At 35.5% G+C, this 27243-nt stretch overlaps 1 protein-coding gene and 1 long non-coding RNA gene across 9 annotated transcripts in view; one reads left to right on the forward strand and one right to left on the reverse strand.

Moving 5' to 3' along the window:
• The window catches only part of HMCN1 (hemicentin 1), a 510534-nt gene that overhangs the window by 219493 nt on the left and 263798 nt on the right, over positions 1 to 27243 (reverse strand). For all 8 annotated transcript variants that reach the window (XR_014247210.1, XM_082401086.1, XM_082401087.1 and 5 more), the window contains 13 exons: positions 27070 to 27197; positions 24711 to 24855; positions 21129 to 21241; positions 19263 to 19422; positions 18469 to 18637; positions 15235 to 15362; positions 13130 to 13402; positions 12049 to 12144; positions 9307 to 9501; positions 8190 to 8320; positions 7890 to 8037; positions 5810 to 5936; positions 3263 to 3417 (listed from right to left, as the gene is read on the reverse strand). Coding sequence is in view for 7 of the 8 variants with exons in the window: in XM_082401086.1 (XP_082257212.1) it covers positions 3263 to 3417; positions 5810 to 5936; positions 7890 to 8037; positions 8190 to 8320; positions 9307 to 9501; positions 12049 to 12144; positions 13130 to 13402; positions 15235 to 15362; positions 18469 to 18637; positions 19263 to 19422; positions 21129 to 21241; positions 24711 to 24855; positions 27070 to 27197 (1968 nt within the window). In the remaining variant the exon portion in view is untranslated. The remainder of the gene's footprint in view (positions 1 to 3262; positions 3418 to 5809; positions 5937 to 7889; positions 8038 to 8189; positions 8321 to 9306; positions 9502 to 12048; positions 12145 to 13129; positions 13403 to 15234; positions 15363 to 18468; positions 18638 to 19262; positions 19423 to 21128; positions 21242 to 24710; positions 24856 to 27069; positions 27198 to 27243) is intronic.
• Positions 1 to 27243, forward strand: part of LOC309633518 — a 339904-nt gene that overhangs the window by 5724 nt on the left and 306937 nt on the right. The gene's annotated exons all lie outside the window — the stretch shown is intronic.

The raw sequence follows: 27243 nt of genomic DNA on the forward strand, positions 1-27243 counted from the left end.
CCCTTACCCTCCATGAATGCTTTACAAAGGAATATCACTTGTACTGAAAAGAGTTCATTTTAAAAGTTTGTATTTATGAAATTGAGAAAAAAATTACTCAAAGAACATTTCCAGCTGAAAGCAGAACAACAAACCATCTACTGTTTAAATCTGCCAGATAAATATTTCTTCCTGTTTCAATCTAATTCATATATACTTTTCTGAGACCTGTACTTCTCTTTGAGGAAGGGTGTTACAGGTAAATGTTATGAACCCACTGCACATTAAAATTTACCATGTATATACACTCAAAGACTTTTACACCATTTGGGGAAACTCTCAGACCTCTGAAACTTATACACGGACCGCAGGTTAAAAATCTTTGCCTCAGAACTACTAGCTATGAATTTGCACAGTCTCCCCACAGGTTATTAGAAGCTCTTTTATTTCCTTTTTTTTCACATTCATTCCCCCCCTCCCCCGTCATTTCCCCTCCATCTCTTTTATTTTTCATCATATTTTGTCTCCATTTCTTCCCTAATTCAGGCAAAATGTGCATTTCTGCCTTTCAGATGCATCGGACCCACTTGCTTTTTCCTCATGTTAGTATGTAAATAAAGAAAATGAATGAATCAACTGCAGTATGAACCACATTCTCAACCTGAAATCTGTATAAATATTTCTCACAGTTAGCCCAAGTATGGCATCTGTTTCATTTATTCTTAGGAATAAAAGCATTTTCACAAGTGAAATAAAATAAGCTTAAGATTACCCACTCAGAGGTGCAGACAAGCTTGCTAGAGAGGAAATGGCATTATTTCCTGAATTACTGAATACTTAAAACTTCACAATGTTACAGTGCCTTTCATCTCAGACAACCTTAGAAGGTTTAATCATTACAAAGCTCTCTCTTCTCGGTGCCTTAGGGCATCATACCAAATGAACAAGAAAATCTGAAATGAAAGAACTCAACTCCTATGGAAATAGGAGTCTTATTGAATCACCAAAATGTATTCATCACATTCTTTGGCAACAATACAACAATGTAGAGAAAACTATGCAACAGCTTAGGGGAAGTATTGCACCTATTGTTTAAAAGGTTGGTTCTGGTAGGAGGCCAATGGTAGCAATAACACTTTTGTTTAACTTGGATGCCTGTACAGCTAATCTTTCAGTAACATTACTGTTTTTTTGGAGGACATGTCTGTTCACGATTGATTTCTTCCACAGGCTTCTATTTATAGAGAGAAATGATTTAAAAGCCTGCATTAAATAAAATTTCTTTGATTCAAGAAAGCTATTTGAACTTTATATAAAGACAACTAACATTAAAAAGGGAAATTTGCAATTCAGTGAAGTTATATAGAAATCAAGCCAGATTCTATATATATTTCAAGTTGCAAGACAATACAATCACTAAGTAGATAATAATAAATGAATAATATTCATTGAACTTGTACTGTAAGCTGGGCAATATAAAGTATCTAGCAATTGATCCTTACAATAATATTATTAAGTAGGTACTATTATTATCCCCATTTTATAGATGAGAAAACCGAAGCTCAGAGGGGTCAGGCAATTTGTCCAAAGTTGCAAAGTTAGTAAGTGGCAGAAGTTGGGTCTGAACCCAAGTCCACTTACCTCAGAAGCCCAAGTTCCTTTTTTTTTTTTTTTAATTCTTATTGGGGTGTAGTTGATTTACAATGTTGTGTTAGTTTCAGGTGTACAGCAAAGTGAATCTGTTATGCATACACATATATCCACACTTTTTGGTTTTTTTTTTTTTTTTAGATTCTTTTCCCATATAGGCCATTACAGAGTACTGAGTAGAGTTCCCTGTGCTATACAGTAGGTTCTTATTAGTTATCTATTTTATACATAGTAGCATGTATATGTCAGTCCCAGTCTCCCAAATCATCCCCCCACCCCGCCACCTCCCCACCTAACCTCTGGTAACCATAAGTTTGTTTTCTACATCCGTGACTCAAACCATCACCATCCAACAGAATTATAATTAAGACCACATATATAATTTAAAATGTTCTAGTAGCCACATTAAAAAGCACGAAAATAATACATTTTACTTAGTCCAATATATCTAAAATATCATTATTTCAGATGTAATCAATGTAAAATTATTACTTAGGTATCTTACATTATATTTTCATATTAAGTCTTTGATATCTGGTGTGTATTTTATACTTACAGCTTGTCTAAATTTGGACTAGCCACATTTCCAATGCTCAACAGTCACGTGTGGCTGGTGCCTACCATACTGAACAGTGTATCACTAGACAATTCATTCACTGAGCAAGTATTTCTTGAGAGCTACTGTGTATCAGACATTAAAGTAGAGAACATGCAAAACAAGGCCCTGCTTTTATGAGGTTTAGCTTCCTTTGAGAGAAATAGCAAATAAGTAAATAAACCCATAAGTAAGCAATTAAACTATCAGACAGTGATCCGTGCTATAAAGAAAACTAGGACAATGTAATAGAGAGTGATGACGTGATTGGTTTGGTTTGGGAAGACCCTACAAGGAAGTGACATTCCTGAGGTATCTAAACTTTTCTTGAGTGTCAAACGCTATACAAAGCAGAAGATAGTGCAGGAAGTAGAGCCACAATAAGCATGACTGGCCTAATGAGCCCTATTCCTTTCTATCATGTAATTCTTTGTGCCTGCAACATAATGTTCAAGTGCCTTCCTATGGCTCCTGGCATGAAAAATAAATGACCTTGGCAGTCACCTTCCTCAGGGGATATTGAGAATTTTAGTGAAATGAGGGCTACATACCTCTGATGGGGACTTAACTGAGAGAAAATAGCAGCACAGCCTAAAACATTTAAATATTACCATGTGGTCTGAATAAAGGCCAAGATGGAATGAGAATAGAATAATTGAGTTGTTCTCATACCATCATCTTCATTCTATTTCATGCATCTCTACTCTTTTTAGAGCTTTTTAAAAACCCCTCTAGGGATACAGACATTTGACTTATGTTACACTAACAAATCAGGGAATACTTGACCTCTTAAGTGAGGTCATATGAAAATCACTAGACCCCTTGAAGAAATCCATACTTAATGATAAAATACATTAAAATTGGATGCAATGTTATAGCCTAAAACACATGAAAATAGGCTTTTTCTTTTAAAGTAAGTAGCATTCCAAATTACTTAGTATTGAATCAAAGAGCAGTTAACAGTAGAGCAAACCCTGATTTTCAATGTATAATGAGAACTGATAATAACAGTAAAAAGCATAAGAACGTCACACTTACTATAGAGAGTCAGTTTTATATCCTTGGCTTGTTTGCCAGCTGCATTAAACACAGTACACTGGTAGCGTCCCTTGTCACTTCTTCGTGCGTTCTTTAAACGTAAAATTTGTCCTTTGTCTAGAAGTTCAATATTAGGGTCTCCCAAAAATAAAGGCCTAGAAAAAGTAAAATTTTATTCCATGGGCCCATTTTTGTTTTCCTAAATGTTTTCTCTTTTATTAATCACAACAAAAATCATTAAGTCATATGAGCTTAAAAATATGAATCAAAGTTGAATTCTTTAGTATGAATCTAAAAAAAATACAATGATATGATTAAGTACTTCTGTTCAGAAGAACAGAATTATTAAACCACTTTACTAATGAAAGTAGATAATTATCACTTTGAGAAAAAACTTCCCTTAAACTTAAATTGAATGAATATCATTAAATTATTAAATTGAACTTCATTTCAAACTTAAATTGTTGAATAATATTACTACAAAACTTTATTTCTTTCATTCATCCCCCCCCTTTTTTTTTCTGGTTTACAAAGCCAAAATTTCTACCATCATTCAGAAAAGAAAAACTAAGTGTCCAGGAGCTTCAAGCCAAGCAATATTATTTGTAAACTAATATTATAACACCTGGAAAAATATTTACAGTAGAATGAATGGTTATTACTTACTAAAGACAATGATCATGCCAATTTTCCTAAAAAGTAGATATTGTAATAAATATGAATGCTTTTATAATCATAAATACTGAAAGATATTTACCCCAAAGGCAGCTCATATATATTTGTCAAGGAAGTCTTCTTCTACTATACAGAATCATTTACTAACTACTACAAAATGCTTACTTTATGTTTGGCAGCAGCTTTATTTAATACTTAAAACATCATGGTAATTAGAGTCTATGATATCCTAAGAGTCATGCCTTTAAAATCCATTGATCTTTCAGGAAGACCCATAGCCAGTTTTTAAAAAGCTGCAGTGAATTAGCCCCATGATAAATAGATGCACTGCTATATTAATAAGCCACCAATCAGACTACAAGATTAAATGGAAACACATTTAATTTTCTGTGGTAGCATCCCATACTATTCCTTGGTATGACTCTTTTAAGTTCTCTAAAGCTAAGAGAATAAAGTACCTTACTTTAACGCATTTTAACTGTTTAAAGAGGTGAAATACTTGATAATGCTACTCAAATTGAAGTAACTTTAAAACTTTCACTGACTGTTAATTATGCAAGTAACACAAAAATTGAAACAAACAAAAAAACATTATAATAAGAAAAGGTCTCCTTGGTTTATTACCCCTAATGTGAGTCTTTTCTCTAGACTTCTTATGATTGTCAGTTTAGTTTGTGTTCTTCCACATGTTTTTCTAAACATTTTTCACCCATAAGTTTATTGCTAGAGGAATCTAAAGTTGTTATACATAATGGTATTGTATTATTGTTCTACTTTTCACTTGACAATAGCTATGGAGATAGTTTTGGTACATATAGCTTGATCTTACTCTTTGTAATTGCTATCCAGTGTTTCATAATAAGACAATGCCATACGTCATCTATCCTCTCTCCCAATGTCAAGCTTTAAGCAGTTTCCACTTTTCTGCTTTCACAGTGTTTCAGGGAGTATTCAGGGAGTCAAGCCTTCCTGCAGAATAGATGACTGGCTTCCCTGTCCTAGACACCAGAAGTGTAATTGCTACATTATAGCATATGAGCATTTAAATTTTAATAGATATCAACAAATTGCCTTTCAGAGTACTAATTTACATTGTCCCATCAGAGTCCTAAACCCTGATTTCCTTCCCATACTCTAAGCCAACACTTGATATTTTTCAAACCTCTACTTTTTCTTGCCAAACTAATCTATGAAAAACAAAATCATATTATTTTGCTTACCTTCTCCAAATTATTGAAGGTAAGCATCTTTTAATATATTTATTGCTTAACTATATAACTTTTTAATTGCCTGTTTATACCTTCCACACATTTTTCTATGTTGTTTGTCTTTCTTATTAACATATAAAAAGTTTTTACACAATCCTTTATTTTATACACTGCAAACCTTTACTCTTTGCTATTTAGGTCTTAGACAGCTGCTTTCAGAAATTATAATAATACACAAGGGCTAAGAGAAACATCTAATTGCTCTTTTGTGGTTGTTCCTTTTTGACCATATATTAAACTAGCTTAAGCATTCATCTTGCTGTCATAAGCAAGTTTTCCTTTTTAATAATTCAAACAATTCCATGTAAAGCCAAGATTATCTCTGTACTTGGATCTTGCATTTTTCATTTTTCATTCTTAGCCCTTAGTGTATATTTAGTGTATAATAAATGTGAGTTCCTCTGTGTCTCTAAAATAAATTCCCAGCATTTCTAAAGTCTTACGATTCATAAATTCATAAATTTGAGACCATTTTTGAACAATATTGTTTTTCCTTCATGTTCATTTAATAATACTCTATGTGGTAAGATAATTAAGAGGGGGAAAATCCACATCTATTTCCAAACAATTGGATCCTTGTAACAAATACAGAAGAGGTACTCACTTGCCATCTTTGAACCAGTGAATAATGGGAAAGGGAGTGCCTTTGACTTGGCATTCAAGGGTGGTATCCTGGTTGAGGGCAACTGAGACTTCACTTGGGGAGCTGGTACCTATTATGGTGGGTGGGACTTGAACAAAGACATTTTATCATGAAAATCTATGACTTAGCAAAAGGAGTGGGGAGTGAGAGAAGATAATGACTTCTATAATATTTCAACAAGATCTTAATGTTAAAAGTAAAATATCATACAATAATCCCTTTCATATCACATCTGCGGACCCAAATGTCAAATTTAAACATAGGAACACGTTCATGAAAGATTTGATAGCAAGACAATTACTTGGAAGAATTACAGTAGTAAAGAACTCATTTTGAGGAGTATTAAATCAAAGTACAAAAGGAGTTGAGAATACAAATGAGCCATGAAGCTCATATAATGAAATTTACTACTGCTATACGTTTTAGATAATGAATGACATGGTCAATGACAATCTTATAATATTTAAGTTCTACCATAGTGCTGTTTGAAATATATTACCCTTGTCTCTTTTAAAGGGCTCCTATGCTAAAATTGTATATGAGATATAATGTGACAAGATTGTACTAGTTTTTATTCTCGGAATTATAAAGCATATTAAAGAGTTCCCATAAACTTCCCTGGTCTTTGAATCCTCCCCCTTTATATCACGTTACGGTGTTTGATCTTAATCTTCAGAGCAATGATCAGCCACTAAAGGGTTTCAATAAGGGAGGGCTGTGATCAAATTTGTTTTAAGACCACACTGGCTTCTGAATGAAGATCGGATTCCACTGGCAAATAATGGATGAAGGGGAGTAGTTAGGAGGTTATTACATTAATTCAGCTTTTAAATTATAATTAACATGGAATTAAGAAGCAGATTTAACAGGATGTAGACAGATTTACAGAGTCAGGGAGAGGGAGGTAGGAAGAATGAGTACCAGGTTGCGGCAGAAGCAAGTGGATGGATGGAAGTGCTGGTCACTATGATGGGGGTCACTGAAGGTGACCAGAACAGGCATTTACTGAGACCTTTCTGTTTTCTATGCCACTGAGATATTCAAGCCAAGATATTGTGGAGGAGGTCAGATATATCACCTGAGAGCTCAGGGAAGAAGTCTGAGCTGGAGATGAAAATGTGGGAGTCATCAGTGCACAGATAGCAGTCAAAGTCATGAGAGTAAATGAGTGCCAAGAGAAATAATGCCAATGAGACTAATGATAGAAAAGATCACTTTGTTTTTATAACCTATACTAATAATGGTAATTTTAGCAGAGGAAATTCAAAGTACTTCAGGCTTTGAGAAGACTTATGAGAGAGAGAACTTTTATGTTTTAGCAGTTTACGAATGGTAATTCTTAATGCAGCATCATTCCCAGACCTCACTTCCACTCCAGACTTACAAATCATATGCCCTTTCGATGAGCAAAACATTGAAAAGGAAGGAAGTCATTTTATCACAAAGTAAACTTTGATCAGGAAATATAATTTCACAAACTAAACTTACAAAAATTTTATGATTATGATTAAAACATTTCAAATGTTTTAAATCCCAATTTATTACAGCTGCTACCCATTCTCAGCATTCTCCCCACTTAATTAGAATCAGGGCTGAGGTTGTTTAGTTATAGGAATTAATTAGAATGCAGGGGAGGGTGAATTTACTACCTTCCTCAGTTCAAGTACAACCTAGCAGCTTTAGGAGATGTCAGCAACATGAATGAATTTTACCGTGCATCATCCGGCATAGTTACTTCCCAAAGAATTTCCTGACCACCTCATTAGAGAAACTAACAAGAGCAGTAATTTAGTATTTTCTGTACAAGACAGTACCAAGTTCCCCTAGACATCGCTATATGATAATAACAAATACCTATAAACTTTCTATATCACATAGTTCTGATTAACCAATATTAAAGACAAACATAATAATAGAATAAAATGAATGATATTTATCCTATCAATTTATTTTTCATCTCTTTACTCTTTAATACAGTTAATGCTGTCCTATATAAGAAATGCATCTGAACTGAAGTTTTTTAAAAGAATGTTTTCCTTACCTAGCACATCGATGTTAAAATACTTTTGAGAAGTGCCTGCAGTATTAATTGCTTTGCAGGAATATCTTCCTGCATCCTCTGGAGTGGCTTTGAAGAGCTTTAATATCTTCCCATTGCTCACAATCTGAATAGTGCTGCTTTCAGTCACCTTTTAAGGCCAAAAGGGTCAGTGTTATTTCCAATCCTAATAAAAATTTGAAGTAAAATTTTTATACTATTATTAATAAGAAAGTCACATTTGAATGATTTACTTCAGAGGGAGAGGCAAGGACCTATGCATATTTGGATGTCTCCATTTACCTGGACATCATCTTTATACCACATAATGATGGGAGATGGAGTACCTTCAACTTCACAAATGAGACTGGTCAGCTGGTTGACCAACACGGACACATTTGTTACTTGTTCTTTATCTTTAATTACTGGAGGAACTGCAAAAAGTGAGAAGTTGTAGTTAGATAGTTTTAAATAAATATTATATACAAAGTTTCTTTACAAAGGACTTTAGAAAGCAAATTCTGAGACACTTGATAGCTAGAAAGGCTGGTCATACTTAAGACAGCTTTTATTATGAAATGAAGAGTCTTGATCACTATATTTATAAGTAACTCATTGAATTTTTACTTTAGTTATTATTTCAGAGTTTTGAATTAAGGATAAATTTAAGGGAGATCCTACTTATTTCACATACCACTCAAAATGCAAACTGCTAGAGTCTCAAGTTATGTGAGACTACTTTGCTGATGAGAATGAATATTGCCCAGTGTTTCTGGAAGCCAATATCCATCAAATTTCAAAATGCACATATCCATTGACGCATGCAAAGTGCCATATATACATGATTTCATTGAAGCGTTACTTAGAATAGTAAACGAATGGTACCAAACCAAATGCTCATCATTGATAGAAGAAGGTTAAGTAAATCATGGTACGGTGGGATGCTAGGTAGGCATAAATAAGAGTTAGGAATATTGAATAATCCCCAAGTTAGAGTGTTTAATGAAATAGGCAAGGTGTGGAGTAATGTATATAATGGTCTACTATAAATGCTTTTTGTATCTAAAAAAAAGAGGATGAAATATATATTCATATTTCTTCATTTTTGCATAAAAATATCTCTGGGAAGATACATACACACACACACATACCTAACAACTTTCCTTGCCCATAGGGAGGAGAAGTAGATGGCTTAGCTCAGGTCCAGGGGACTTTTGATTATGTATCTTTTTCTACCATTTGAACTTTCAGTGATATAAAATAAATCAATAAATGCAGTTAGACGACTACTTTTCTGGTTGATAACACGTCTATTCACATAAATATTAAATAACACTAGACTGAAAGCATAACATATATAAAAGAATCTAAAATGTCATATATTCAGTTATACGATTTTAGCATTTCTATCTGTATTTACCATGGACTTTGAGGTTATATTTTCTTTCTGTGGTTCCAGCTTCATTGACTGCCACACAAATGTACTCCCCACTGTCATACGGCGTAACAGAAGCAATAACCAACAATGTGCCATCTTCTAATATAGAAATACCAGGATCTCTGGCTGTCAGCTCTCTACCATTCCACAACCATTTGATGGTTGGTTTGGGGGTACCTAAATAAGAAATTAAAGCTTTGTGATATTTTACAACAAAATTAGAAGTCACTATTGAATATCAAATATCTTGAGGAGAAATAAAATTTGCTATGATTATAACAGGTACCCTTAGGTACTATGCTTCTTTGAAGATATTGCTCCTGGCATGGGATTTTGACGAGATTACAGTATTTAATGCCTCTAATTCCTGATCAGTCTTAAAAGATGTATGGTCTGTAGTGTAGAATTTGATCAAAGTTGTTTTTATCAAGACATTCAGATGATAGTAAGCAAAGCAAAACATTTTCTTGAGTGAGTTCATGGTGCTAGTGGGGGAAAAAAGCTATATTAATTAAATGGACTAGAAATGGGGAGAGTTTTTGGATGAAAATAAAGGAAGAACAAAAATAAGATACTATCAGAGGAATATACATGAAGATTGCTCAGAGTACATAAATGATGTACAGAAATGATGCTTCATAATTCACATTTTAAACAGGCCTAATAGAGCAGAGATGAGGAACTTCTACTAGCCACACATCTTCTGGGGATCCCATTCTGTTAAACAGAGGGCAATAGATTAATTCTTGACTTTTTATACTGAAAAGAAAGCTGAGAAAGCAGTGAGCAGAATTGCTTTCCTCAATTTATTTACGACCAAGAGAGTGAATGGAAGTTACATAACTCATGAATGAAAGTGATAAAAACCATCTTAAAATGCATAATGGAGCCAAAGGGACATACTTGAAATAGACAAACAGTAAACTCTATAATAAGAATGTATTTATTTAGCAAACAATGTGCCAGGCACTATTTTAAGTACTTTCACATTTTACTTAATCCCTATAAAAATAAAAAAAGCACATTCAATAAAATTAATAGAATTGTATAAGACATGGCTAATAATCTTATATTAAAGCATAATAAAAATATTAAAGAATGGTCATATATCTACGTACAAAAGAATGCCAGGAATACATAGAATGTGTCATTTAGGTTAAACTCAAATTGAGTTAAGGAATTATAAAAATGACTGTGATTGACTATGAATGACTATGAACTAATAAAATGACTATACTTATGGGAAAAAATAAAACAAAAATATTGGCCTATTTCATCATCCTCATAGTAAGATGCTGACTGATGAGGAAGAGAAGATAAAACTGATGGACTGCAGTTGTTCATGTTGTCAAGGAAAAAAGGGGGTTATAATCATTTCCTCACATCCTACTCATTCTTTTATGTGGTTCTCAAACTTCTCAATTAATATTTGTGAAGTTAATAAATGAAAAAGTAAATGAACGAGCAAAAGAAAGAAATTGTGTTCTATTTTATTTCTAAATGGTAGAACCACCATGGTCAAGATGAAATTCACGGCAAATAAAATGAAAAGGCATCTAGCTGTTTTAAATGAACTCAAGAGTTCTATCCCAGGTGAAAATAGAGTACTAGGAAGAGGTGGTATTTCGAAATGGAAAAGGGAAGTCCAAGCCAGCTTGGGAGTCAGGGATTCAGTGGAGAGTACAGAGCAATAGTGCCACTGGCAGGGCTCCATCAGTAGGAAGCACCCACAGAACTCAGCTGAACTTAAACCTTTCTCAAGGATCCTTCTCCAGGCCTTGCCTCCCTCCCCACTGGCTCTGGGAATAGTTACTGACAATTCTTTAGCTATCTGAAAATCTTGTTAAAGTTATCTTTCTTTTAATGCTGTTAAGAGATGCAAAATCTTGCTACAGTAACAGAGACAGCCTTAAGGACCTTCAACTGCCACTGTCTCCAGGGACAGGAGAGTTAAGAGTGACATGTGGGAGCACTAATGCTACCAGCGGCATGGAGCCCTCCGGGAGGTCACGGAAAGAATACTGCTTGGTCTTTGCCAGAACTGTTACAGACTCATTTGAGTCATTGCAGATGAACGCATATGCGAAAGAAAGGACGTTCTTAAACATCTATTGGGCATCCAGAGTAAGGTGATGGTGACAGTGCCTTTTTCACATCCTCTAGAGGAGAGAGAATAACAATCTCCTGCCAGGAAACATGGTGGGATAGAAAACCCAGAAATTCAGGGAGAGAAGGAGTTTGGACAAGCATCAGAGAGCCAAGTTACAACCTGGCTCCAGAATTACCAGTAGAGGATAAATCTAGAAAGAGGTTTTTAGGAAAGAAGTATCTAGAACAAACAAGGGGATTGCCCTAATTTATACCCCTGACTGAGAAAGATATGCAAAAGTTTGAATAGCCCTATCTGTCACATTTTAAAGAGAATTCTTGTCAAAAATAGAATGAACTAAGAAGGAACAGGAAGGAGCATGAACGACCTGGAAAACATGCTAGATGAGGCAAGTTTGAAAGAACAGAAGGTATTTCCAGTGAAGGAAATAAAACACCTGGGACGGAAAAATACCTATTCAACCTAGTTGTTATTTGAAGAGGGATTAGTTTCCGTTATGCCCAAATGTTATAACGAGGACTGACAAGTAGAATTTTATGATGTTTGGGGTTCAATATAGAATTCTGGAACAATACAACACTATGCCAATGCCCATGTGTCCGAGTATTACACACCTTTTGCAGGACATGGAAATGCAATGCGTTGATTGGCCACTCTTTCTTGGAATGGAGTGTTATACGGAGGCTCTAGAACTTCCAGTGTAGGTGGTTCTGTTAGAAAAATAAATGCATTATCACAGGCTTTCCTTGGGCAATATCGAACTCTTCTGAGGCTACGTATGACACCTGCTTCTCTATTCCTACCTTTGCAATGGTATTCTCTCTGACAGGAGTGCTTTTCCTCCTGACTGGACATGGCTGGTTCCTTCCAGTCAACAAGATTTCACTATAAATATTATCTCCACAGAGAAGTCCTACATGACAATTCAATCTAAAGTAGCCAACTGCTGGGAGCATCACCCTGTTTTAATTTTCTACACAGCATGTCTCACGATCTGTATTTCTTGTTTATTAGCTTGCTTGCTTTCTGCCTACTTACAGAACCGCTCACGAGAGCAGGTGTTTTACCTTTGTCACTATTTCCTCCTCACTGCCCAGATCATGACAGACACCTGGCAGGAACTTGATAAACACTTGTTGCTTGAAGGAATAAAGATTCATCTTTTTTTTTGGCCGTGACGCGTGGCCTGTGGGATCTTAGTTCCCTGACCAGAGATCGAACCCATGCCCCCCTGCAGTGGAAGCTTGGAGCCCTAACCACTGGACCACCAGGGAAGTCCCCAAAGATTAATATTTAAACCCTCAAAATAAGGCCTACATCATTACAGGGAACAGTGGACCTCGACTTTCTAGGGATTAATATTGAGTGCAAATTACCACTATGAGGTAAATCCTACTCCAACCCACTCTGCCCACAATTTCTTCCAAACCAAAAATAGCGAGTGGGGCACTTATCTAGGATTGTTTCCACTGTCTACATCATCCAGGGCAACTCCATTTTCAAAGGTAAACAGTTTTGTAACATATAGTTTCATTTCTTTCTGGAATCATTCTCCTTTCAAAGTTAACTAGAGAGTCATATAAGTTATATAGAAATCTTCTAAAAGTGATCCAAGACCATCCAAGACTATATATTCTGTATAGACTCCAGGGTTTTTCCCCCACTGTACAAATATTTTCCTAGGCCAAAAATCACCTTGGACATGTAGCGTTATCTCCGTCTCATCACTGCCTGCTATGTTAGTAGCGACACATGTATATATGCCAGCATCGGAGAGCACAGCTTGGTCGATGCTCAATGTTCCATCTGGATGACTAATGTGCTGCAGTCCATCAACCAACATGGTGCTTCCACCTGTAAACCAGGTGATTACAGGAAGAGGTGTCCCTTGAGCGCTGCATGGAATGTCCACTCTTTGACCAACTTGGACTTTCATAACTGTAGGGCCACGCTGTATCTTTGGAGGCACTGGAAACAACAACTGAGTATTAATAATCCAACTTTTAAAAAACTCCTCCTTTTCTCACTTTAAATGAGAGCTCCTCACCAAGAGGCAGCATGAGAAAGTGGAATAATCTCAGGATTTGGACCCAGGCTCAGGCCACTTAACTAGCTGTGTGATCTAGGGCAATTCAGTAAATTTCCTGAGGCCTGTTTCCTTGATAATCCAGGCAAAATAACCTCTTCAATACCAATACACTGCAAGGATTATGGGAAATAATGAATATAAAACTCCTCATTCCAAACTCGAGGAAAAGTAAGCATTTAATGATGTCAGATTTCTTATAATATATAAATAACTTACGGTTTAAAGCCCTCTTAAATGGCAAACCAGTTAATTTCTATCATCTAAGTGAGTAAAACAAAAAGCATTTTTCTCCACGTATTCTTAGTTTTTGTTCTCTTTGTGGAAGGTTTAGCCAGACAGTACGAAATATTTCTAATAAAAGCTTTTGTTAATTTCAGAGAAGAAAATCAAGATAAAGCCTTTATTATTTCCCTTTATCTACATTCCTTCAGAAATTTAAATGAGATAATTTATCAAAACACTGGCAAGTAGTATTGGGTTCCACATACAAGCATTATGAACTATAGAATCAAGTTGACTCCTAAGAATATGATTAGAATTTATGTACTTTACTTCCCTAATAAACCCCATTCCTCTGTCCTTTTGTTAAAACTTAATATTTAACCAGTATATTCTAAAGGTTTTCCCTTACAACAAACTTTTAAGTTTGATAGTACAGGCATACTTTATTTTATTTTATTGTGCTTTGCTTCATTGCACTTCACAGATATTACAATTTTTACAAATTGAAGTTTTACGGCAACCCTGCATTGTCAAAGGATGGTCAGCATTTTTTAGCTGTAAAGTATTTTTAAATTAAGGTATGTACATTATTTTTAAAGACATAATGCTATTGCACACTTAATGGACTACAGTACAGTGTAAGCATAATTTTTATAGGCACTGGGAAATCAAAAAATTTGTGTGACTTACTTTATTGCCGTATTTGCCTTATTGAGATGGTCTGGAACTAAAACCGTAATATCTCCAAGATATGCCTGTATTATTATCGTCATTTTATGAAAGAGAAAATTAAATATAAAAGAGGGTAGGTAATATGCCTAATGCTAGTAAATGACAGAACTCTCATTGGATTTCATATCCCACAGTCAAGAGGACACTACTGCAGTGACTGATCTGAGAGTGAAATCAGGCCAAAACTATTTGAGAAAATTTCTTCTGATATTTGAATGTGTGGCTTACAGTATGTGCTCACTAAGCATGTGTTGAATGAATGAGTAATTATCAATAGATAGACTATGGCAAATTGAGAGAAGAAAGCAGACTACCTAGAGAGTTTTAAAGTAGTTAAAGAATCCCAGGAGCAGAATGTGTTCAGTGGCTGAGCTCTATAAACATTGAAAATGACCATTTATATGCTATTAAGTTCTTCCTTGAGCATTCACATTTGCTTCTACAAAAAGCCACCGGTCTAAACACATTTTCTTTTTTTATGGTGTATCAACAATAGTCATAAGTGACTATAGACATCTAGTAAAATTGAGATCCAAAATTTTAATACTGTGCATCTGAGGAAAAAGGGGAGAGTTGTTTACAGATGGCAGATAAAGATTTCAGAGTAAATGAAAGAAAATCACAAGTCTCAGATTTTAGAAAATTTTTCTATAATTACTCTCTATCCAATTTGAGGTTAACTATCAAAGAAACTGGGACACTAGGTCTCCCTGTGGCCAGTATATGCCATAGCATATGCCTTCATTTCAAAACTCACCATGGACATTTAATTTAACAGACTGGGTCACGTTCCCAGCAATATTTGTGGCAACGCAAAGATACATCCCACTATCTGAAACGCGGGTCTCAGTGATCTTCATTGAACCAGAAGGAAGGAACGTGTGTCTAAAAGAAAGAAACCAGAGAGTAGACCATAAAGTATGAGGATTTAAATATCCCCTATGCAGTTACAATTCAATGTGAAATTACTACTCTGCAAGTTCTTTTTCAAACCATTCTCCCATCTATAATGTCATTTCTATACACCTTAAAAGTCAGGAATTTTAATAATTATCAAAATTGTCTTGTGTATTGTTTGTTGTTCTTACAAATACCAAATCAGTTTTCTTTTACATTTAAATCTAATGTAAGGGCCTGACATTGTCAAATAATTGTACATCTCTCTGCTTTGCTAAGTTGCAGCTTTACAAAGTAAATGTACATTTTAATAAACTGTAAATATACTCTGAACACATTATTGCTTTTTTCTAAAATGTTTCATTTAAAAATTTAGTATGTTAAAATAAAGGCAAAAGAAGGTACGTATGCAATTCTCAGATATATACTGAATATATTCCTCTTATGTAGTTAGGTAAACCAGATCTACATATAAAAATGTTATGTTAATTGTGCTAAAATAGCTGTAAAAGGGAGGGGGTCAAATAGACCTACTTACTATCAAGGTTTCTTATAAGCTAAGACAAATAAAGTGTGCTATTGGCCCAGAGACAGACAAATAGATAAACAGTTAAAGATGGAAACCCCCTTTCAAAAAAAAGACTTAAGCATGTATGAGAACTCAACATGTAATGTGCAATATCAGAGGCGGTGTTACAAAAAGTCAGGAAAGGATTGAGTATTCAAAAACGGTGTTGGGCAAGTGGCTCTCCACATGGGAAAAATAAATAAATAAGATTAGAGCACTACCTAATACTACACACAAAATAAAAATTCAGATGTATTAATATCCAAAATGTGAAAACAAACTTTAAAATTGCAATAAAACATTGGAGTCCTGTTTATGATCTTCCTAAAGTACAAATCTAAAGAAATGATAGATTAACACCTTGAGCTACATACAAATATTTAAATTCTGTACAACCAGACACCATACATAAACCTGAAAGGCTAGGAGTAGACTGAGAGAAGATATTTTCAACACATACAACAAACAAAGGATTGTTATTAAGAACAAAAACCAAATTTCTACATTCAATAAGAAAAAGAGAAACAAGTCACCAGAACGCTGCAGCAGGTTTAAAGAGGCAATTCACAGATAACACAAATGGCCAACAAACAAGGGAAAACATTCCAGGCTCACTAGAATTCAGTCACGTGAAAAGTAAGACAGTTGCAAGACACCACTTCACATCCATACGAACGGCAAAAAATTTTAAGTCAGTCAACACCACGCAGTGATTATAACATGGCAAAAGGTACACCTATATTCTGTTGGTGGAAGGTAAATCAGGATTGCCCCTTCAGAAGGCAGTTAAGCAGTGTCTACAAAGCTGAAAATAGTAATTCATTCTAACTAGAAATTGGGGTTCTAGGTACAAGTCACAAAGAAACATGCATATGCATGCAAAGAGAGATATAAAAAGATATTCCCTGAAAAGCCTTGTTTCTAAAGCCAAAAAAAAAAAAGAAAAGAAGAAAATGTAGAAAGACAAAACAAACAAGAACATGAATGTCCATACACAGGGAAATGTATAAATAAAATGTAGAATATGTATATGGTAGTTAAAATGAATAAACTGAATATATTAAATATTGAGTCAATAAAGCAAGCAGTAGAATAATAATATAGAACATGTTACAATGGTAAATTGAAAACAAGTACACAAAACAAAACTAAAAATAGAGAAAACAATATTCTATACTATTTAAGGATGTATGCATAGGATATACACCAAGTCTGTGTCAGTGTTTGTGTCCCTGGGAAGGGAGAAAAGAGATTATGACTGAGGAGGGGAACAATGAAACTTCAACTTTATCTGAAATACGGTATTTCTTCTATTCAAAAATATTTGAGGCAAATATTTTTTCAAAGAAATAGTAAAGTAGTTCTTGTTTACTTTTTTTCTCACCAGTCGTAGGGAAACTACTGTGGCATGAATTTATAGCTTCATAACTATACATCAACAAGTCTAAGAGACAATAGCTAGAGACTATAATTCTTATTCCGCCAGTAACTTCTGGCATGATGTTGAGTTAAAACAGTAATTGCTACCATTCTTTGAGAACCAGAGATGGGATATGGAATGTACATTATCTTATATCAGCCTTTCAGGTATTATCCCCATTTTATAAACAAGAAATCTGGGCTTCCCTGGTGGCGCAGTGGTTGAGAATCCACCTGCCAATGCAGGGAACACGGGTTCGTGCCCCGGTCCAGGAGGATCCCACATGCCACGGAGCAACTAGGCCCGTGAGCCGCAACTACTGAGCCTGCGCGTCTGGAGCCTGTGCTCTGTAACAAAAGAGGCCGCGACAGTGAGAGGCCTGCGCACCGCGATGAAGAGTGACCCCCGCTTGCCACAACTAGAGAAAGCCCTAGCACAGAAACGAAGACCCAACACAGCCAAAAATAAATAAATAAATAAATTTATTAAAAAAAAAAAAAAAAAAAGAAAGAAATCTGAGGTTTGAAGAGGCCCACTGAAAAAACTGCCAAAAGTTTCAGGTAAGCTTTAAGTGGTGGAGGTAAATTAAAACTCACACCTGCATGGCAACAAAGGTTGTGCTCTTAAGGGCTGTGGCATTCTGCTTTCCATGTCACTTAGCCTATCAAATATATTGTTTCAGTGGGCCTTTATTTGTATAAGGGTTTAAGTTCAATCAAGAAGATTTTTACAAAGTCATCTAATGAAAGTCAAATCCTAGATATTAGAGAATGTATTGTGTTTTATTGCTCCTCTGGGATTAATGGAATTTTATAATATGCACTTTGTGCTAACCAGAATCTACATACAAATCCACTCCATTTTCGTAACTACCTTGTAGAATGCACCAGTGGGAAATTATGTCAAAGCTGGCTGTTAGCATTTCTGCTAATAAAGAATGACTTAGAAGGTATATATGTTTTCTGTAGGCTCGAATGTACATGTAAATTATCTCAAATTTAAAAGGTTTTTTTTTTTTTTTGAGACATTTGAAAACCTGAACAAGTACAGTCACCTGTCCCAAGAGATTATGTTTCACATGTTTCGATTCATCCCAGGTCCCCTACCTTGGAGAGAATGGCGAGATGAGCTGGGTTTCTTTGGCCCAGGTAATGATGGGTGGGGGTAAGCTCTTCACTTCACATGGAAGTGTCACCTCTACCCCTGCAAGGACTGAGATCTCAACAGGCTTATCCTGGGACAGTCCTCGTTGATCTCCGAACACTCTGGGCCTTACTAAAATAAACACAAGTTTTGAAACGGAAACAGTACATTGAAAACAAAGCACTCTTTAACTCACATTAAAATGTGGACTACTAATATTCTTCAGTAATTTGCAAAAAGATGCTGTTTGTTCCAAAGTTTCAGGACACATCTAAAGCTTTCCATTAACACACATTGTGAGAGCTTAAAGGAAAATGACTAGAAAGTTTTCCTTTTTAGCTCCTTCTTTCAGAACACAATGCAGAGGTCAGCTGAAATGCCCTTTTAGAATCCAGCATCTGTAAAAGTAACCTCTCAAGGCAGAGCACTAACCAAGACATAGCTGAGGTTTGGCTTTGCTAGGAGTTTTAACTAAGTGGTGTTTCTAAAGAGGGTTGGGTACCATAAGCATACTCCTTGGGAAAACACCATAAAATTTTTCCGAAAGGCTATACAATTCCTCTCCCTTTAAATCAGAATCTAAGTAGAGGAGATGTTGGTTGGCAGGAAAAATGCATTTTTGTACAAAACTATAAACTTGGAAGAGTAGTTCACTTTAGGGGTACAGCTCTCTAGTAACATTATTTGGGAGAGAAATGTGAGTTTTGGCACAGACAGACAGTGTCAAAGAAAAACATTCCTCCCCGAGGGCTCTCACCATAGACGGTCAGCTGCACTTTCCTTTTGGCGTAGCCGGCTGCATTGGTGGCGGTGCAGACGTACTCCCCGCTCTCCTCACCTCCAGGGGACACCACATATAGACTTCCGTCAGCCCCTGCGGAAAACTTAGCACTGCTGGTGGAAATCCGCTCGCCTTTCTGCAAAACAACACAGAGCAAAAAGTGTTTTTTAAGATAATAAAGGAGTGACTTAATGTCTGGAAGAGGAAGAGAGGAAGAAAAAAATCTCTAAAGGGGAAAATACTAGATTGAAAGAATGCTAATTTGAAGAAAGCTCTTCGTAAGAAAAATTAAACAAACAATGCAAAGGTGACATTTCTTCATACCAAACTAGATCCCGTTCATTCCAAAGCTACTTAAAAGTGGAGGGGATGAGGTAGCAGCAGATGGGATGATTGTTTATGCTAAGCCAGGTACCATTTTGAGCACTTCACATGAATTAATTATGTTAATGCTCACAGCAATCTTATGAGTAGGAACCACCACAATCCCTGTTTTACAGATGAAAGCATTAAATCTGGGGGCTTGGTAGAGTAACTTGCCCAGGGCCAAAGAGTCAGTCAGTGGTAGAACTGGAACTCAAACCCAGGCAGGCAGGCTTGGGGGCCTAAACTCTTAACTTCTGTGCGTGATTCCAGCTCAAAGGCCATCCTGTAAAGACGATTTCATTTTTATATTTCCCTAAAATGCATTAAACTTCTACTCAGTACCAGAGATTGTGCAGTTTGGGGGATCAGCTTCACCACCATATTTTTGTGCCCAGGAGGCAGAAATCTTAACCTTTCAATTTAATTTACAGATGTCAAAACCAACTTCTCTATATTTCAGAGATTTTTAGAAGTATAAAATTAGATGTCATGACAAAATACTTTGGTTGTGACCCTAAATATACAAATGCCATATTTCATTATTATGCCATCATTTTATATTACTTTCTCTCTACCATATTTAATCTACAGAAAATATGCCATCTTCATGGCTGTTGAAAGATGGAAAGGACTTCCTCAGGAAATGGAAGAAGGAAGTCCTTCTTTCCTCACTGCAAGAACATAAGGAAAAGCCAGAGAACTTCACGAAAGGGGGATAAATGAGTTCATATATGTGTCTTATTTTGGCTTCCAGAAGAGCAGAGTCCAAGATAAAGATTTGGAGTCAGAAAGTTTACTTGGAAAGTGATTCCCAGAGGCTTGAAGAGGACAGTTGGAGAGTGAGGCAAGAAGGAAGGAAAGCTAATAAAGGGTTTCACTGCCCTGGTTTCCTCCGTGGCTGGGCTTATAAGCTCAGTGTGCTCGGGGCCCTCTGAGAAACTACGTAGATGCACCCCAGAAGGATTCTTCTGATAGATGAGAAGTGGGACATTTATATGGGCCCCCTCCCCCTCCCAGGAGTTAATGTTCTTGTACTTCCTGACCACTCAGCAGGCTAAGTGGCCTTGTGGGGTTTTGGAGAAAGCCCTGAGTCCCCAAACTAGAGAGGTACATGCATGACGAGTGACTCTGGCAGAGAGCATGGATCAGTCCACCAGAGCTGAGCTTAAGTCAAAAGGGTTTAGGGGATGTGGCAGGGAGTAAAAACGGATCTGCTACAACATGTGAAGTGCTTAGAAAAGTCCCCGGCGCAAAGAATGTGCTATATTAGTGTTCACTGTTGTGTTAATACTATTTAAGCATCAAGTAGTTGAATGCACTAAGGACATTTTAAGGTCCCGTCTAAGAGGTATGACTGTATGGGTTTTCCTTTCTGTAAGGTTCTATGGTACAGTGACACGTTCCATGTATGAAAATATTCAAATATTGTTGTAGCAACACATATTATTAACAAACATCTCTAGATACGTCATTTACCTTGGACCAGATGATAGATGGTTTGGGGATTCCACTTGCCTTGCATGGTAAAGTTACTGGAATGCCTTCTATGGTACTGAGTACCTGCTGCCCATGCTGGATGGTTGGCAGAACTGGAAAAGGAAGCAACAGGCAGAATCTGAGCACCCGTCCTTCCATTCAGCCTCACAAGTTTAACGTTGAACATTTTCAGGAGATACGAATATTTCTAAAAACTAGCAAAGACAGCCTTTTCTGTTAGAAATGTATGGTAATTTGTAAGGGAGTGTAATAAAGTAAATAAAATAGTTGCAATCTGAAGAATTTAATAAAAACTTAAAATCAAGTTGTAAATTAAGTTGATTTTCCTAACAAAAATAAGAGAGGACTGAAGGAAATCGTATCTTCAGGAAATTCAAGCTAGAACTACATCCTAACAGTTACACACTTAACATATCTTTCACCATTGTCCATTACCCCATTAAGCTGCAGTGAGCTGACTTAACCTCACCTCCAGAGAAATGGACTGTTTAACTACTACAGATTAAATACCTGTCTATACATAAGAATCACTTAGCAAGCTACTAAATTTAACCTCGAAAATAGAATCTATTTTTGTAAAAGGAATTCAAGAGTAAAGCTTGAAAGGCCTCAGGAGTTTACATTTAAAAGTCTAAAATACAAGATTCTAAGTCAATATTTTTCAGTAAGAATGCATACCTTTTGACTTTAGAAAGCAACTAAAGAATTGACATTATATGATTGGAAGCAAAAGGAAAGGGAAGACTTCATCATTCTATTCTGTATATATCTGTTCATCATAACCAACTTGCATACAAAAAATTATCAATACTCAATGTCCTCAAAATAAAGAATTTGATTAAAGAAGCTCCCAGGGACTTTACTGGTGGTCCAATGTTAAAGAATCCGCCTTCCAATGCAGGGGACGCGGGTTCCATCCCTGATCAGGGAACTAAGATCCCACATGCCGCAGGGCAACTAAGCCCACGTGCCACAACTACTGAGCCCGGGTGCCTCAACTAGAGAGAAGCCTGCGTGCCACAAACTACAGAGCCCATGCATTCTGGAACCCACGCGCCACAACTAGAGAAGAGAAAACCTGCACACCACAACTAGAGAGAAGCCCGCACTCCACAACAAAGAGCCTGTGCGCTGCAACAAAAGATCCCGCATGCCTCAACGAGGATCCTGCATGTCGCAACTAAGACCCGATGCAGCCAAAAATAAATAAATAAATAAATTAAATAAATAAATAATAAATCTTAAAAAAAAAAAAAAAAAGCTCCCATACGTGAAAGTACCTAACACAGTGCAAGGAACGTAATAAAAGTCCAATATATACCAGGAATTTCCTTTCCTTCCCCCAGAAAGATGAGACTGGAGCTGTTCCCTAGAGCTCAAGCACTCACTGTGGCTCTTGTTTTTAAGTCAGATTTCTCTAGAATTATCCCAGCTACCCTGGAGTAGAAGTTTGCCAGAACAAGAGAAACCAGAGACCTCAGTGCAAAAGCTTCCTTTTGAAAGGCTTAGATGAGCTTTGCTACATCCTTGTATTTTCCTAAGGCTGGGATTATTCTTTAGATCATATCTTCTTAAAGAATTGGCAGTAAATTCCCAGCCCTAGACAAGAATGTCAGGCTACTCTCTAAAGCGAGAAATTTAATTTCCAGAATCATCATGGAATAGTCAACTTACAACTTTGCTGTCATTTTATGGCAACATGGAATAAGCCATTTTTTAAAATACATATTCAGTTTGACAGCTATAAAGGTAAGTGGCAAATTTAGGCAACAGTTTTTCAAATCTGATGACATTTGAGTATGGAAGGGTTTTTCTCTCCAGATTGTCAATCTATGTAAATCAACATGACAATTAAATAGTTTGTCATTTTAATTTGCACTTATACATGCATTCGTTAATTCAATTCTTCTAAGAATTCATTGAGAGCCTTTGATTTACAATGTTGTGTTAATTTCTACTGTACAGCAAAGTGACTCAGTTATACACACACACACACATATATATATATATATATATATATATATATATTCTTTTTATAATATTCTTTTCCATTATGGTTTATCTCAGGATATAATAAATACTCTTAAAAGTGGAGAGGCAGAGTGATGAAATTAACATAAATACAGAGGTATAGAGAAATTGTGATACTGCATCACATCCAACTCAAAGGCAAATCTGTCCTCTAAATAGCTGTTTGGTTTAGTTCATGTCAAACGCTGGGTTAATTTTTCTTAATCTTATTAACTAAATCAGTTACTCATTTTGGCCTAAGATGGATGAAACAATGTTATGAAATGACCTTTTAACTTTTAATTGTTAAAATTTTTCGCATCTTGATAAACCACATCATTGGTTTGTCTTGTCTTCTCCATACTCCTCGGATTTGGCAGACATCACAACTAATCGTGTCACTCTTTCACCCAAGTGAAAATTTATATCAGCATTCTTCTCAACACAATATTATAGGCAGTTGCTAGACGCCAAAGGGAGATGACATGAATGCATTTCTACCGTAGATTCTCAAACTGGTCCATAAGCACCCTCCGCAAAATGTATGGACTGATCTTCTTTAAAAAATAGTTAAACACAACTATACCCAATTTGACATTACGTATTTACTCAACTAATTTAATGTTACTTTGGTATTTCTTCAAGAATATCTCACATAATGTTGGTGGAGATTAGTACAAGATTGGTATAACACTGAAAGAGGTGGAAGAGGCTATTTACAATGAGAAGCACACATTAAAAAGAAGATGGCCTGTATCCACTGAAAATTTCAACAGAACAAGCAAAATTTGGAAATTACTGGATTCTCCACTCCAGACCCTAAAAAAGACTGAATCAACTACTAAAAATAAATGTTCTTGTCTACTTTCATCCCTGTACACAGAGCTAGTTTTTAATACAACACTTTAAAAAGCAAATGTTGCAAAGTCTTTAAAGGAAATATACAAAAAAAGTTACGACAATTTCTTAAGCTATGAAGCTGTTATTTATTGAGATGTAAAAAGTTGGTAATGGTTACTCACGAATGGAAAAAAGATAGTTTCTGGATTTTTTATTTGTGAACTTTAAGTTATTTAACACGCAAAAAGATTGTTTGGAGCACATGAAGTGGCCTTTAGAAAAGTTTAGGTCATTTCTAGCAAGCACACAAAGGGGTCATTAGTAAGAAAATGCTTGTTGCACAATCAGAGAACAAGAGGCAGTTTGGATGGTACAATAAGTTCAGCTTGCCTGAAATTAAACTGTACTTTTAAACATAACTCTTTGAGAGCTGAGTTCACTTTTATCAATTAAGAAACCACTTACAAAAGCCCTTGGAGAGACTCAGCGAGTGACTCCCAATAATGTCTTTTTGTATATACAGAAAAGGGAAATCTGGAAAAAAGCCTTAACAATGTAAATATTGTTCAAGAAATAAGGCTTTTTGTTAAGAATAACAATTAGAAAAGATATCTACTTCTTAAAACTAGAAGAACGGAGTTATTTGATTTAAAGATATGAACCCAGCTTTGAACATGGTTTGGAAAGCATTATGATGGGTGTGCCTCTTACCGTGCACGTCCACAGTGGTAGTTTTGCTAATGGTTCCAGCAACATTACTGGCCACACAAGTATACTCGCCCCCATCCTGCAGCCGAGCTCTTTCAACATGGAGACTCCCATCACTGCGCACAGTGATGTAAGGATTTTGGACCAACTTGAAGGAAAAAAAAGTTATTTTATTTTTTTTGAATTTAGTTTTTATTACCATTGTTACAGTAGCCACTTAGATTTAACTTTATGGTTTCAGTGTTGCTTGAAAGGCTTATTATTTATTTATAATTTTTATTGAAGTATAGCTTACTTACAATATTATATTAGTTACAGGTGTACAACATAGTAATTTGATATTTTTATAGATTATTCTCTGTACATAGTTATTATTAAACATTGACTATATTTCCTGTGCTGTATATTACCTTCTTGTAACTTATTTCTTTTATACCTAGTAGGTTGTACTTCTTAATCCCCTTCACCTATTTTGCCCCTCCCCACAGCCCACCACCCTCTGGTGACCACTAGTTTGTTTTCTGTATCTGAGTCTTTCTGTTTTGTTATATTCATTTGTTTCTTTTATTTTTTAGGTTCTACGTATAAGTGAAAACATGCAGTATTTGTCTTTCTCTGACTTATTTCACTATGTTTAATACTCTCCAGGTCCAACCATGCTATGCAAATGACAAAATTTCATTCTTTTTTATAGCTGAGTAATATTCCATTGTCTCTATATACTATATCTTCTTTACCCATTCATCTGTTGATGGACACTTAGGCTGTCTTGGCGATTGTAAATAAAGCTGCTATGAACATTGGGGTACATGTGTCTTTTTGAATTAGTTTTTTTGTTTTCCTTGGACAGATACCAGGAGTGGAATTGCTGGATCACAGCATGTGAAAAGCTTATTAAAAGTATAATTTCTGTATTGGGTTCTTAATTTTTAATTCATGTCTTAGTTAGCTGGAAAATAACTTCAAGTAATTAAAAGAAATAAAGACCTCTCAGTGGTTTATATTTTGTGACTGTGCACATATGAGAATGACTTTTAATTAAACAGGCAATATTGTATAAGCCCAAACCAGATCTGCTTTCTTCTCCAACTGGGTTATTAAATGTGTTATAAAATAACAAAATATTTTAACACGCTTAAGTGAAAAATGATGAGCATAAAATGTTACCAAGAGTAGCATCAATTGTATGTCACTGTGATATACCACCAAAAAGTCTACCCACTAACATCTGTCAGAATTATGCACATATTGGAAAGGGAAAGAAATAGAAACAACACTAATTCCCTGTTTCTGTAATTTTTGTTATCATGAAGGACCCAAATTTCACTTTTACTTTTGGCTTAATTTGTTCTTTTTCAAGAAGGTTTTACTACCACTTGCAAGCCATTTGACATTTTCATTCTGGCAAACAGGCATCATTCAAGCTGAGAGAATGTGACTTAATCTCAACATGCACCCTTTTCAGTGACAGATACAAATAATATTAGAGGGCAACGTATGATATAGGAACTGCATGAGAGAAGGTTGACAACGGTTTCTGTTAAGAATCATCCCCTCTAACTCGGTAACATTTATGAATTTTGTTCAATAATAGGGTACTTTAGTGCTCAAACAGTATCATCCTATGTTATAAGGGCATTTATTATTGAGTGAGGTGCACTCATTTTTCTCAGGTTTTTATGCATATACGAACAATTTTACATCTTATCCCATGGAGTCAATTCACTTTTAATTGGTACTTCACTAAGGGAGTAAGTCTAAATACTCTGGAAAATGGAAGGAAAAATGCTCTGGACTAGGTGAAAATTTATTGCCATAGATAGCATGTTTACAGAATAATTCCTTACAACTGTGAAAATTTTTCACATTCCTTCATAATCAAAAGTTACGCAATGAAAACCAATGACACAAAATAGATCCACATTTTAAAATAGTTCACGATAAAAGAATGTTTGATGATAACAATAAAGATTAATATATAAAACAAAAGAATGTTACGAGAATATTAACATTTTATTATGTCCTGCAAAGAAGGATATAAAATATTTAAATCCTATGGAAAAAAACTTCATACTTGCTTCAGTTATTACATATTCTGAAGAGAGTTTACTAGTTATAAAATTATAAAAATTACACCATTGACTATTTCTCCATCATATTAATTTCAAAATAATATGAACTGCATAAACATGTTAATACTGAAGAAAAGTTTTGGTACACTTAAAAAATATATGTTTGTATATTTACTACATTAAAATTTCAATGTTTGGAATACATTGCCTCTTACGCAAGAGGCAATATATGAATATGAATTCATATTACGCAAGAGGAATATGAATTCATGGATTTAAAATGTTCTTACCATGGCTGAATTCTTAATCCACCGACGTTCTGGAATGGGATTTCCAGCCAATAGAACACAAGGTAAAGTCAGCTGCTGTCCTTCAATTACACTGGTCACTGGAGGGCTGATTCCAATGAGTGGAGCAACTAAATCAGAGAGAGAACACAGGCACTGTCAGTGCTATTTCATCCA

This window comes from Balaenoptera borealis (assembly GCF_965194805.1).
Source record: "Balaenoptera borealis genome assembly, chromosome: 1".
NCBI classification, from domain to species: Eukaryota; Metazoa; Chordata; class Mammalia; order Artiodactyla; family Balaenopteridae; genus Balaenoptera; species Balaenoptera borealis.